General features: G+C 48.2%; 1 protein-coding gene across 5 annotated transcripts in view; it reads right to left on the reverse strand.

Moving 5' to 3' along the window:
• Positions 1 to 9159: 9159 nt before the first annotated feature.
• UBN1 (ubinuclein 1) overlaps positions 9160 to 13391 on the reverse strand; it is a 118838-nt gene continuing 114606 nt past the window's right edge. For all 5 annotated transcript variants that reach the window (XM_068243480.1, XM_068243478.1, XM_068243482.1 and 2 more), the window contains exon 18: positions 9160 to 11843. In XM_068243480.1, the coding sequence (XP_068099581.1) occupies positions 11797 to 11843 (47 nt within the window). In that variant the 3' untranslated portion in view covers positions 9160 to 11796. The remainder of the gene's footprint in view (positions 11844 to 13391) is intronic.

A 13391-nucleotide genomic window follows, 5' to 3' on the forward strand; every position in this document is an offset into this window, starting at 1 on the left:
AGGGAGCAGGCTGGTGTTGTGCCTTCCTCTGGATCAGCAGGGATATGTGAGGGAGCAGGCTGGTGTTGTGCCTTCCTCTGGATCAGCAGGGATATGTGAGGGAGCAGGCTGGTGTACCTTCCTCTGGAGCAGCAGGGATATGTGAGGGTGCAGGCTGGTGTTGTGCCTTCCTCTGGATCAGCAGGGATATGTGAGGGAGCAGGCTGGTGTTGTGCCTTCCTCTGGATCAGCAGGGATATGTGAGGGAGCAGGCTGGTGTTGTGCCTTCCTCTGGATCAGCAGGGATATGTGAGGGAGCAGGCTGGTGTTGTGCCTTCCTCTGGATCAGCAGGGATATGTGAGGGAGCAGGCTGGTGTTGTGCCTTCCTCTGGATCCGCAGGGATATGTGAGGGAGCAGGCTGGTGTTGTGCCTTCCTCTGGATCAGCAGGGATATGTGAGGGAGCAGGCTGGTGTTGTGCCTTCCTCTGGATCAGCAGGGATATGTAAGGGAGCAGGCTGGTGTTGTGCCTTCCTCTGGATCAGCAGGGATATGTGAGGGAGCAGGCTGGTGTTGTGCCTTCCTCTGGATCAGCAGGGATATGTAAGGGAGCAGGCTGGTGTTGTGCCTTCCTCTGGATCAGCAGGGATATGTGAGGGAGCAGGCTGGTGTTGTGCCTTCCTCTGGATCAGCAGGGATATGTGAGGGTGCAGGCTGGTGTACCTTCCTCTGGATCAGCAGGGATATGTGAGGGAGCAGGCTGGTGTTGTGCCTTCCTCTGGATCAGTAGGGATATGTGAGGGAGCAGGCTGGTGTTGTGCCTTCCTCTGGATCAGCAGGGATATGTGAGGGAGCAGGCTGGTGTTGTGCCTTCCTCTGGATCAGCAGGGATATGTGAGGGAGCAGGCTGGTGTACCTTCCTCTGGAGCAGCAGGGATATGTGAGGGTGCAGGCTGGTGTTGTGCCTTCCTCTGGATCAGCAGGGATATGTGAGGGAGCAGGCTGGTGTTGTGCCTTCCTCTGGATCAGCAGGGATATGTGAGGGAGCAGGCTGGTGTTGTACCTTCCTCTGGATCAGCAGGGATATGTGAGGGTGCAGGCTGGTGTTGTGCCTTCCTCTGGATCAGCAGGGATATGTGAGGGAGCAGGCTGGTGTTGTGCCTTCCTCTGGATCAGCAGGGATATGTGAGGGAGCAGGCTGGTGTTGTGCCTTCCTCTGGATCAGCAGGGATATGTGAGGGAGCAGGCTGGTGTTGTGCCTTCCTCTGGATCAGCAGGGATATGTGAGGGAGCAGGCTGGTGTTGTGCCTTCCTCTGGATCAGCAGGGATATGTGAGGGAGCAGGCTGGTGTTGTACATTGTTTTCTGGTTGAACTCGATGGACGTGTGTCTTTTTTACCCCAAATAACTATGCAACTATGGAGGCTGCCAGTGTCTCTGGGCCTTCTTCCTCAACCAGATGCAGCATGCAGATTGGCCTCCATATTTCTTGCTTACATACCCTTGTATCTCTTGTAAAAGTAATACCTTTTAATGGCTTACTGATAAAGTTACATTTGCAAGACTTTTACAAGACTTTGTTTTTTTTTCTACTTACATAATTTGTTTGGCTAACACAGTACAGAAACATTTTTACTAATACCCTTTAATAGAAATTTTAAGAGCACTATGGAGGCTGCCATTGTTTTCTTTGAACCAGATCCAGTATGCAGATCAGCCTCCATATTACTTGGGTGCATAGCCTTTAATAGAAATTTAAAGTGAAAGCAATGGAGGCTGCCATTGTGGTCTCTGTTGCACTAGCCTCTCAAGGCTTCCTGAAGGAGACGCAGAATGCAAATCTGCCTTTAATATAAATTTGAAGTGAAAGGAATATGGAGGCTGCCATTGTTGCACTCCTGGTAAGAAAATGCTATGCATGAAAAGCACATCAGGTGTCCTCGTTCTGCTGGCCACGTCTGAGCAGATTGTGAGAACAGCACAAACTCTTTATTCTTCAGTATAAAATCTTCTCGATTGCAGTCGTGCAATGTAGACAATTCAAAGCAAAAAATCCACTATACAGAACCATAGGTTGCCTGACACGTGTTTCGTGGCCAAAAGCCGCTTCCTCAGAGGCACACATATATGTAGATATCTGTTTATAATCATACATACAGGCATAAGTCAATACAATTGGCTGTTTCTATACTGGGCACAGATGCAGGGCTCTGTTGCACAGACCTTTTATACTGTGGGTTGTGCCTGTGGCTCACACTATGGCACTTTCTATATAGTATACTCTGGTGTACAGTGTTCTCTTCCCCTTGTTTTAGACACTACAACTGATGTTAATCCTGTGCACTTAGTGCCTTGGTATATGGGCTATTTCATAGACAGTATAGATCAGGGGACTCAAACTCAATTTACCTGGGGGCCGCAAGAGGCAAAGTCAGGATGAGGCTGGGCCGCATAAGGGATTTCACAATCGCGGCGCATCGCCGCCTCTGCCCGCCCCTGTCACTCTTCCTTCACAGAGAGGGGGGGGGGGGGGGGGAGAGGCGGTGATCCGTGCGGCGATTGACGTCAGGAGGGGCAGAGCTGAAGCTGACAGCTCTGCCCCTTCCAGGAAATGCCGGCGGATTGCCCCCCGGGCCATTTGGGGGCTCTGCAGCCCTCGTTTAGCGGCGGGGATGTGGCGGATTACTTGGGAGCACTGAAGCGAACTATAAGGAAGCTTTTGCCGGCAAGGGCCACAAAATATTGTATCGAGGGCCGCAAATGGCCCGCGGGCCGCGAGTTTGAGACCCCTGGTATAGATCTTTTCATGTGGTGTTTGGTTTACACTTTATCCTTCACTGGCACTGGGGATGCACGGCTGGTCTTTTCTTTAGTGACACAATGGCTATTGTGTTTTGGACGTGGCGGCTCTTTGAGGTTTCTAGATTGGGAGATCCTCAGTTTTATGGTTACTGATTATGCGTTATGTATTGTTTTTCTTAGATTGTAGTTCCCTAATCCTGGTACTTTTTCTGGTAAGCTTACAGCCTTTTCTTTATACTTCAGTGGCTTGTCCATTGTTTTTCCTGATAAGCACAGACATTTGGATCAGGGTAGGTTATTGACTTATGCCTGTAGGTATGTTTTAAACATATCTACATATTTGTGTGCCTCTGAGGAAGCGGCTTTTGGCCATGAAACATGTCAGGCAACCTATTGTTCTGTAAAATGGATTTTTTGCACTGAATTGTCTACATTTGACGACTGCAATTGAGAAGATTTTATACTGAAGAATAAAGATTTGTGCTGTTCCTATAAAACCCCTTTAGTCTTAAGACTGTTTTGTGAATATTTGATGCACAGTCGGGTGGAATTATACTTTAATATTTTATCTGTGGACTCTGAGCAGATTGTGGGATTGAGAAGCCACAACAAGACTGCCGGACGTCAGGTCATTTTTAAACGTGGACAACAAGGGAAGCCTCCTTAGATTTCAGGTGTTCTTCCAAGCTGAAAGATCTCACGATTGCAGCCCCCTGGAGATATATTTCTCTGGTAAACCCCACCTAAACCCAAAACTGGACAAACTCTTAAAGCAGTCCAAGTGATGAGAGTACGAGTGTGAGTAGGCCAACCAGCAGTCACCTCAGTATCTTCCTCTGTGTCAGTACAGTGGTGGCTGGAGGCCGGCACTGTGTCTGGGATAAGCTCGGGGCGATGGGGCTGACCCTCAGATTTGTGGTGGTGATGATGTGGAAGGACCTGGTGTCACCGCTGGTTGGGGGCATGGAGGCTGGCACTGTGTCTGGGATAAGCTCTGGGCGATGGGGCTGACCCTCGGATTTGTGGTGGTGATGTGGAAGGACCTGGTGTCACCGCTAGTTGAGGGCATGGAGGTGGGCACTGTGTCTGAGTTAAGCTCGGGGCGATGGGGCTGACCCTCGGATTTGTGGTGGTGATGATGTGGAAGGACCTGGTATCACCGCTGGTTGGGGGCATGGAGGCGTGCACTGTGTCTGGGATAAGCTCAGGGCAATGGGGCTGACCCTCGGATTTGTGGTGATGTGGAAGGACCTGGTATCACCACTGGTTGGGGGCATAGAGGCTGGCACTGTGTCCGTGATAAGCTCGGGTGATGGAGCCGACCCTTGGATTAGTGGTGGTGATGATGATGTGGAAGGACCTGGAGTCACCGCTGGTTGGGGGCATGGAGGCTGGCACTGTGTCTGGGATAAGCTTGGGGCGATGGGGCTGACCCTCGGATTTGTGGTGATGTTGTGGAAGGAGTTGGGAACACATCTTTGTAAGTGGCAATATACTTAGTTCAGAATCTTTTTGCTACTCTGAGTGCATCCACCAAATAGCTTTGTGTGAGCAGATCAAGGCCTTACACCTACTTCCTGTAAACTATAAGTCCCACCTCCTCTGGTAGAGAACATGCCTTCTACTGTGAGGTCTACCACATTTGGATGTCACATGGCTACAGCCGCTATGCGGAGGGAAGAGGAATACCATTAGTTTGGGGAGAAACCGTGGCCCAGGAGACAGGCGAGGATCTAGGATTAAGGTGGCCACAAATGATCCAATCATTTTCATCCAATTTTATGTAGTTATGTAGTAGAAGGGTAAATTGAGCGAATCTATTGGATGGATAATTTAACCCCCCTGGCGGTATGAAATGTGTGGCTGCGCAGCCGCGGGAGGTTTTTTTTTCGCATGTAGCTAGCCTAGCGCTAGCTACATGCTTCCGCCCCTCCCCGCGGCGTCCGCCCGTCCCCTCCAATCGCCGCCGGCGCCGCTTGCCCATAAGGAAATCCCGTTCTGATCGGGATTTCCTTGAGGGCTTCCTCCATCGCCATGGCGACAAATGGAGTGACGTCACGGACGTCGTGACGTCACAGGGAGTCCCGATCCACCCCATAGTGCAGCCTGGCAGCGATTGGCCAGGCTGCACAAGGGGTATGCGGGGGGTCCTGTTTCCGCGGCGGGTATCGGCGGCGGCGATCAGAGCAAACACGCAGCTAGCAAAGTGCTAGCTGCGTGTTTGAAAAAAAAAAATTATGTAAATCGGCCCAGCAGGGCCTGAGCGGCACCCTACGGCGGCTTACCCCGTGTCCAGCACGGGGTTACCGCTAAGGAGGTTAAGCAGTTCCCCTATATCACATAGAGATGGTAAGATTGGATGAAAATAATTGGATCATTAGTTAGAATTTAATCCTCTGACAATCACTAAGCACATAGATCAGTTTCTGGGTAGCTTGAATCTTTAATCACTTAAAACAGCACTATGGCAAAAAAATGTAAAATTTGAAATTGTGCAATGTGCAAATATATACAAATAAGAAGTATGTTTTTTCCAGAGTAAAATGAGCCATAAATTACTTTTCTCCTATGTTGCTGTCACTTACAGCAGGTAGTAGAAGTGTGACAGAAGCAAAAGGTTTTGGACTAGTCCATCTCTTCATGGGGGGATTTTCAGGGATTTATTTATTTTCAAAAGCACTTTGTGAATGGCAGTTGCTCTGTCCAACTGTGCAGTGAGCAGGGAAGCTGGCCAGCATCGTTGTTTAAATCCCTTTTAGGGACTATCTTTATAAAGAATAAAAGCCTTGCTGAGAATCCCCTATGAAGAGATGGGCTAGTCCAAAACCTGTCGGTTCTGTCAGATTTCTACTACCTACTGTAAGTGACAGCAACATAGGAGAAAAGTAATTTATGGCTCACCTTACTCTGGAGAAATCGTACTTCTTATTTGTCTATGTTTGCACGTATTTAAAATTTTAACATTTTTTTGCCATAGTGTCCCTTTAAGGACCACAGACTTAAACCCCCCTAAAGACCAGGCCATTTTTTTGCAAAGATGAGCAACTGCAGCTTTAAGGCCTGGCTGCAGGGCCGCACAATACAGCACACAAGTGATCTCCCCCCCCCTCCTTTTCTCCCCATCAACAGAGCTCTCTGTTGGTGGGGTCTGATCGCTCCCCCAATGTTTATTTATTTTTAGATAAATATTTTTTCCCTCCCCTAGCCAGCCTATGACAGCAATCAGCTGTCATAAGCTTCAGCCAATGAGAGCGGATTGCTCTCCTGTGTCCCCCAGAGGGACAGCTGAGTAACACGGCTGTCCCCAGTACAGCACTGCCTTAGATCGCAGCGCTGAACAGTGATAAAAGACAGTGTTTCGCCATCTAACAGTCTGAAAGCGGCAATCACTGCTGGGAGACTGAAGGCGGAGCTCCGTCATCCAAGCAGACATGCGCGAGCGACCTCTTACAATGCCCGCCCCCAGGACTGCACGCCGATCGGCATTAGGCAGTCCTGGGGCTGCACCTGTGTCAACACCAATTGGCATGGAAGGGTCCTAGAAAGGTTAAAGCCAGTGGTTACCCATTTTAAAGCCAAAAAGTCAGATACTCACCTAAGGAGAGGGAAGTCTCGGTCCTAATGAGCCTTCCCTCTCCTCTCCCGGTGCCCTCGGTGCTGTGCTGGCTCCCCTGTTCGCGTCCGCCGCCGCAGGGACTTCGGAGGTCTTCGGGAGCACTCGGGCTTCCGAAGACGGGCCGCTCCATACCACGTACGCGCGAGTGCGTCATAGAGGGCGCTCGCGCATGCGTAGTATGGAGCGGCCGTGTCATTGGGAGCCCGAGTGCTCCCGAAACCTCCCTTCGGCTGCGGAAGTGGCAGTATTTGACCGAACTGGTCGAATACTGCCACGGGGGATCCTGCGCGGGACCGGGCACCCGGAGAGGAGAGGGAAGGCTTATTAGGACCTTTTTTGTTTTTAAAATAGGTAAACATTCACTTTAAAGCAAACTTAAAGTAAAAATAAACTTATGAGATAATGGCCTCAGTTCTGGTAGGGTTATCAAACCAATTACCCCATGTGTGAGGTAATTTACCCCATGAGGTAATGGCATTTAGCATTTCTGGTAGATTTTAGTCATGTTTTACCTCATGAGGTGAATTATGGGGTAATTTACAGAAAATAGCGATTCTCATGGAAATTAGGGGACATGTTACCACATCATTTACTGATCAGTGTAAGACCTGCCTGTACCTGGAGGCAATGTCACTTTGTGTGCATTTTGCAGTTTTTAGTGGAGTTCCTATTGCTGTTTTAGTGTCGCTCCTATTCAGGCTGTGTAATAGAAAAGAATCGTAGAAATAACTCTAAATATTAACTGGATTTGTTTTTTTATAAGAGATGTCTCTAAATATACTTTTCATAGATTCCTACATAATCAAATACACCTTCCCCCCCTCAAAAAACATCTTCCAAAGACTATCTTAATTTTTGGAAGACAATGAAAGACTACTATTATTTATTTACTGCATGCTTACCACTGAAATACCTTATGTTTTACCTCACTTTATGCATTTACCTCATGTTATACCTCATGTTTTACCTCATGTTCAGAAATGGAGAAAAATCTTTCAGAATTGCTAAGAACAGTGGAAAACTACCGCATGAGGTATTTTACCTACAAAATAATATTTCCCTCACACAGATACCAGAATTGAGGCCCATGAATTGCATGTGTTGTACAGCTTAGAAACAGAACATCAGTAACAGAGATATGAGTCTCATCTTGTTTCCAGTACAGAAGAAACTTCAGTTATCTGTGCTAAAGAGCTTCTCTGAGCTTTTCCATCCACCAGGTGGAATACAGTCCTGTTTTCTGAAGCACTTAGCCAAGAAACAGTGAGACAGTTTGAGATAAGGTTTTACAACAGGAAAGTTCAAAGGGTCATTATTTCTGCTTTGTTTTATAGCTTAAAAGACGGCGCAGATTCTAAACAGCAAATATGACAAACTGCTGCAGTAGTAGCAGTGGGGTATTGTACCGTGTTAGCCATCAGTAAAAGCAAGAAGTTTTAAATCAGGATGATACCATTTATTGGCTAACTAAAAATGAAAAAGAATAAGCAAGCTTTCGGCCTTGCAGCCTTGGTCGGGCTTATATCCTGTTAGTTTGCAGGCTGGTGGTACAGACAGCTTATATACATGCAACATCAAAAGGGAAAACAGATATTTTTTCAAGCATAAATACATGTCATTAAATTAAGATGCCTTAATTGAAACAGAACATCTAAATGGGATGAGAGGTTGTTAGCTGAGATAAGAATACTTGTTTACTCCATGCTCACAGACCTGGGAGTTCTGTTTCAATTAAGGCATCTTAATGACATGTATTTATGCTTGAAAAAAAAAAAAAAAAGAGTTATAGAACTGAAAATAAAAATGAGATTATTTTCTTTGCTACTAAATGTTCTGTTCCTTATCCATACTACACATACAATTCAATCTCAGTTTCATTGTTTTTCACTTCATGTTTGCTTTAAAAAATCGCCCTGAAGGGGGAAAAAAACACCCCAATCTGGGTACTAAACTCGGAAGAGGGATCCTCCAAAGACACCCCCCCCCCCATTCCAGTGCTGAGACCCCCGGAAGCCCTTCTACAAGGCTTGTTAAGGGAGCTCACCTGCACTGAGCAGGCACAGACAGCTCACACCTGCACACTAGCACCAAGCCCAACAGGCTCAGCCTTTTGCACCAAGACAGAGCGATGGCTCTAAGCTGCGCAAGCAGTCTGCATTGTGTGCGGCGCGGGCCAACAGTCCGCACGGGTGCGGCGCAGGCCAACAGTCAGCACGGGTGCGGCGCGGGCCAACAGTCCGCACGGGTGCGGCGCAGGCAAGCTCCATAGAACTTTGGGGGTCCCCACGCTGGAACGGAGGGATGGAGTAAGACCGGGGAAGCCTCTGGCCCTCTCCTGAGGTCAGTATCTATATCCTCCCCACCTCTCAGGTTTCCTTTAAGTTATAGCAAGCTCTGGCAAATTCCCAAAAAGTCACATGAAAAAAAGAAATCTAGAACCAGCATAAAGCTTGAGAAATTTACAGTAACCCGATCAGAAGAGTGACAGAAGCATAAACATCACAATGGTAACCAAAGCTTAGATACAGCGGCAGCCATGTTGTACCACACACACACACGTCAACAGCGAATGTAAAAAGCCCCAAACTAAAAAAAACAAAAACAAGATTCCCTCTCTACAAACTCCACTTCAAGTATGAAAGATCTGCGATTCTGAGTCTCCAAAATCTGCCAGAGATCTGGATGTGACCGGCGACGGCGTGAAAAGTCATTTTACTGCCCGAAATGTGTCTGTCAATGATAAACAAGTCAGACTCTAAAAGTGACATCATTGCAAGTCGCCTCTGTGTATTAAAATACAGCTGTTCCGTAAGCTGGGGCAAAATATATCTTCTGCGAACGTTCCAATGTAAAAAGTGAGGATCAAAATTGTCTTTCAGCATCGTAGAAATCTAGAGCAGGGCGACTACAGATCCGGAATATAGCACACAGCACCCAAAATGTCTTCGTAAACCGCCAACTAAGGAAAAGAAAGAAAAGATTTGTAACATCCGTGGATTGTCCTGCGAGGAAGACCTGAGGCGGTCCCGTCTTCCCAGAATCCTTTGCTCTCCGTCGTCCATTGACAGAAAGGCCCAGTAACCATCCCTTGACTACAGAATGGAATGGTCTATAATCCTGTCATTGTTCATATTAGTCCTTCAGGCGACTTCTGCAAGTCTTCACAATCCTTTTATCAAAGACCAGCAGAAAGAGCGAGTCCACAAGTAAGAGTTGGGAGTACGTGGCGCTGGTAAACTAAGGAGGGGATACAGGTCTGCCATCTTGTCCACGGGTACCGCCACATTCACCATAACTCCAAAATGACTGGCCGTCACAAACAAAACAGTGAAAGTATAAATCAAATAAATAAATTGAGAGAAGAGGGCATAGACGCCACAAAACAAGAGAGTCACAATGAAAAGAAAAGAACATTGAAGCACAGAACACAAGATGACGTAGTGTAAAGGACAACTCTGCATAAAACCGGTACCTCAGACTTTCGTGTTTGCTAGAAGATGAGTGACGATTGTTAAGACAACATCCTCTCTAGAGGGGTGTACACACGTACAATGACTATTGCCCGTACAGATTGGAATGCTGTCCAATCTGATCTATAAATCAGCACAGATGTCCAATGCAGAGGCCAGTGTCTGGTCATTATCATGCAGTGTATCAGCCTTCTATAGAGGAAGAATGGTTTATGAACGATCACAGGCATTATCATAAAACAAGCAAAAGCCAGACCTGGTCACGTCTGAACTGAGCACTATATGTTACCTGGATTCCTGCCCCGCCCACTAGGAGGCGTGACTCTGTCCCGTGCAAGAGCCTGCCTACAGGCGTAACCATGGGCACAAAAGTGGCCAACTGCTTCCAAACATGGCCAAATGCCCAGTGTCAAATGCCTAGAGCTGCTCGAGCTAGAAAACTGCTCCGGGAAACAGAGATGAGCCATGAATTATTGTGGTCTTCTTTAAGAAATCCATTCTCCTATACTAGGTGTGAAATCACCGACATGGGGGCATGTAACAGTCTTTATACAGACTATGACGTTTCCCCGCTGTTGTGGGTGGGGCACAGACTGACTGACGTTTCCCGGTGTTGTGGGTGGGGCACAGACTGACATTTCCCAGTGTTGTGGGTGGGGCGCAGACTGACTGACGTTTCCTGGTATTGTGGGTGGGGCACAGACTGACTAGGATATTCCCCCCGGTGTTGTGGGTGGGGCAGACACACAGACGGTGCCGGTGAAATCTCCCCACCGAAGTAACACTGAGGGATAGAAACAGAACATGTGACAGGGCAGTGAGCAGTTGGACCTAAACTGAAAATAAACTTATGCAATAATGAATTGTATGTGTAGCACAGCTAAGGAATCGAAATTTGCTAGCAAAGAAGAGAATCTCGTGTTGTTTTCGAGTACAGGAAGAGTTAAAAAGCTTCAGTTATTTATGCAAAAGAGATTCTCAGCTCTTTGGCCCAACATGGGTCCAATACAGTCCTGTTTTCTAAGAGGCAGCTTGAGATAAGGTTTTACTGCAGGAAAGTTCAAAGGGTCATTATTTCTGCTTTGTTTTATAGTTTAAAAGACAGAGTGTGGTTTTAAAACTGCAACTGTGACAGAATGATGAAATGTTATTGAAAAAAAAGCTATATAACAAAGTATGAGACTCTCTTCTTTGCTACTAATGTTCTATTCATTATCCGTACTGCGCAATTCATTATATCATAAAGGTTTTTTTTTATTTCGCTTCTGATTTGCTTTAAACAGAAAGGAAATCATTTTAGCTCAAGATATATAGTCAGAAGAATAACACACAAATCATTGATGGTCCTGAGAGCGTCTGAAGGAAGCTCCTCCCTTTCCCAGACAGCGTCTGAAGGAAGCGCCTCCCTTTCCCAGACAGCGTCTGAAGGAAGCTCCTCCCTTTCCCAGACAGCGTCTGAAGGAAGCTCCTCCCTTTCCCAGACAGCGTCTGAAGGAAGCTCCTCCCTTTCCCTGACAGCATCTGAAGCAAGCTCCTCCCTTTCCCTGACAGTCCTAGAATGTGCTGAATAGAGCAAATGTCCTTCCCTTGGCTAACCTTGCAGTTTCCTTTAAATCTTTTGGGGCTATTAGGAAGGTGATCGTCCGCCCGCTCATATTCACTTTCAAATCTCAAGTATTAGCTTAAGTCTGAGTTGTCCTTTAAATTACCATCCAAATGATAGAAAAAAAGAAATGTACACACAATCATGCAAAACAAAAAAAACCCTCAAACAGGAAGTAAAAGTTCCCAATGTCACTGCCGTCCCGTGGAAGTGCCTGTGCAGGAAAGCCGGCACCAAGTCTAGCAAGTCTTTACTGAATAATCAGCACCCGCTGGCTGGACCCCAAGAGGGTGCTACAGTCTTGTTTTTGGTCTGTGGTGCCCGAGTTAAAGCTTTCTTGGAGGCGGGGCGGGATTCTTGACATGGGCGGCATCTGCAGGACAGAGAGAGAATTACAACGCTGCTATAATGACAGAATATGGCAATAGTAGTAATGTTTGCATTTGCATAACCTCCCTGGCGGTGTGATTATTTTCGGATTTTAAGGTCTTAAGCGGTGCAATTTTTTTGCAGCCTGATTGACCATCCAGTTCAATTATTTTATCGCATTGGATGATAATCAGCGCCGCAACAATTCTGCCGATTGATGTATTGAATGAGCAAGCTGGAAAACCCCGGTCCGACGCAGCCGATCAGGTGCACAGTGGTAACAGCGACAAATGCGACCAACCCACGCCCCTCCCCCCTTCGTCGTAATCTCACCTCTCCCAGTCTCCTCCGCTGTCTCCCCATGTAAATGTCTCCCCCTAGTGCCCGTGTGTGGTAATCACACCTCTCCCTCTCTCCTCCGCTGTCTCCCCATGTAAATGTCTCCCCCTGGTGCCAGTGTGTGGTAATCTCACCTCTCCCGCTCTCCTCCACTGTCTCCCCATGTAAATGTCCCCCCCTGGTGCCCGTGTGTGGTAATCTCACCTCTCCCGCTCTCCTCCACTGTCTCCCATGTAAATGTCCCCCCATGGTGCCGTGTGTGGTAATCTCACCTCTCCCCCTCTCCTCCGCTGTCTCCCATGTAAATGTCTCCCCCTGGTGCCTGTGTGTGGTAATCTCACCTCTCCCAGTCCCCTCCGCTGTCTCCCCATGTAAAGGTCTCCCCCTGGTGCCTGTGTGTGGTAATCTCACCTCTCCCGGTCCCCTCCGCTGTCTCCCCATGTAAAGGTCTCCCCCTGGTGCCTGTGTGTGGTAATCTCACCTCTCCCAGTCCCCTCCGCTGTCTTCCCATGTAAAGGTCTCCCCCTGGTGCCCGTGTGTGGTAATCTCACCTCTCCCGGTCTCCTCCACTGTCTCCCATGCAAATGTCTCCCCCTGGTGCCTGTGTGTGTTAATCTCACCTCTCCCGCTCCCCTCCGCTGTCTCCCCATGTAAAGGTCTCCCCCTGGTGCCTGTGTGTGGTAATCTCACCTCTCCCGGTCCCCTCCGCTGTCTCCCCATGTAAAGGTCTCCCCCTGGTGCCTGTGTGTGTTAATCTCACCTCTCCCGCTCCCCTCCACTGTCTCCCATGTAAATGTCTCCCCCTGGTGCCTGTGTGTGGTAATCTCACCTCTCCCAGTCCCCTCCGCTGTCTCCCCATGTAAAGGTCTCCCCCTGGTGCCTGTGTGTGGTAATCTCACCTCTCCCGATCTCCTCCGCTGTCTCCCATGTAAATGCCCCCCCGGTGCCCGTGTGCGGTAATCACATCTCTCCCGGTCCCCTCCGCTGTCTCCCATGTAAATGTCTCCCCCTGGTGCCTGTGTGTGGTAATCTCTCCTCTCCCGGTCTCCTCCACTGTCTCCCATGTAAATGTCTCCCCCTGGTGTCCGTGTGTGGTAATCACACCTCTCCCGGTCTCCTCCACTGTCTCCCATGTAAATGTCCCCCCCTGGTGCCCGTGTGTGGTAATCTCACCTCTCCCGGTCTCCTCCGCTGTCTCCCCCTGGTGCCCATA

Source organism: Hyperolius riggenbachi, chromosome 7 (genome assembly GCF_040937935.1).
Source record: "Hyperolius riggenbachi isolate aHypRig1 chromosome 7, aHypRig1.pri, whole genome shotgun sequence".
Classification (NCBI taxonomy): domain Eukaryota; kingdom Metazoa; phylum Chordata; class Amphibia; order Anura; family Hyperoliidae; genus Hyperolius; species Hyperolius riggenbachi.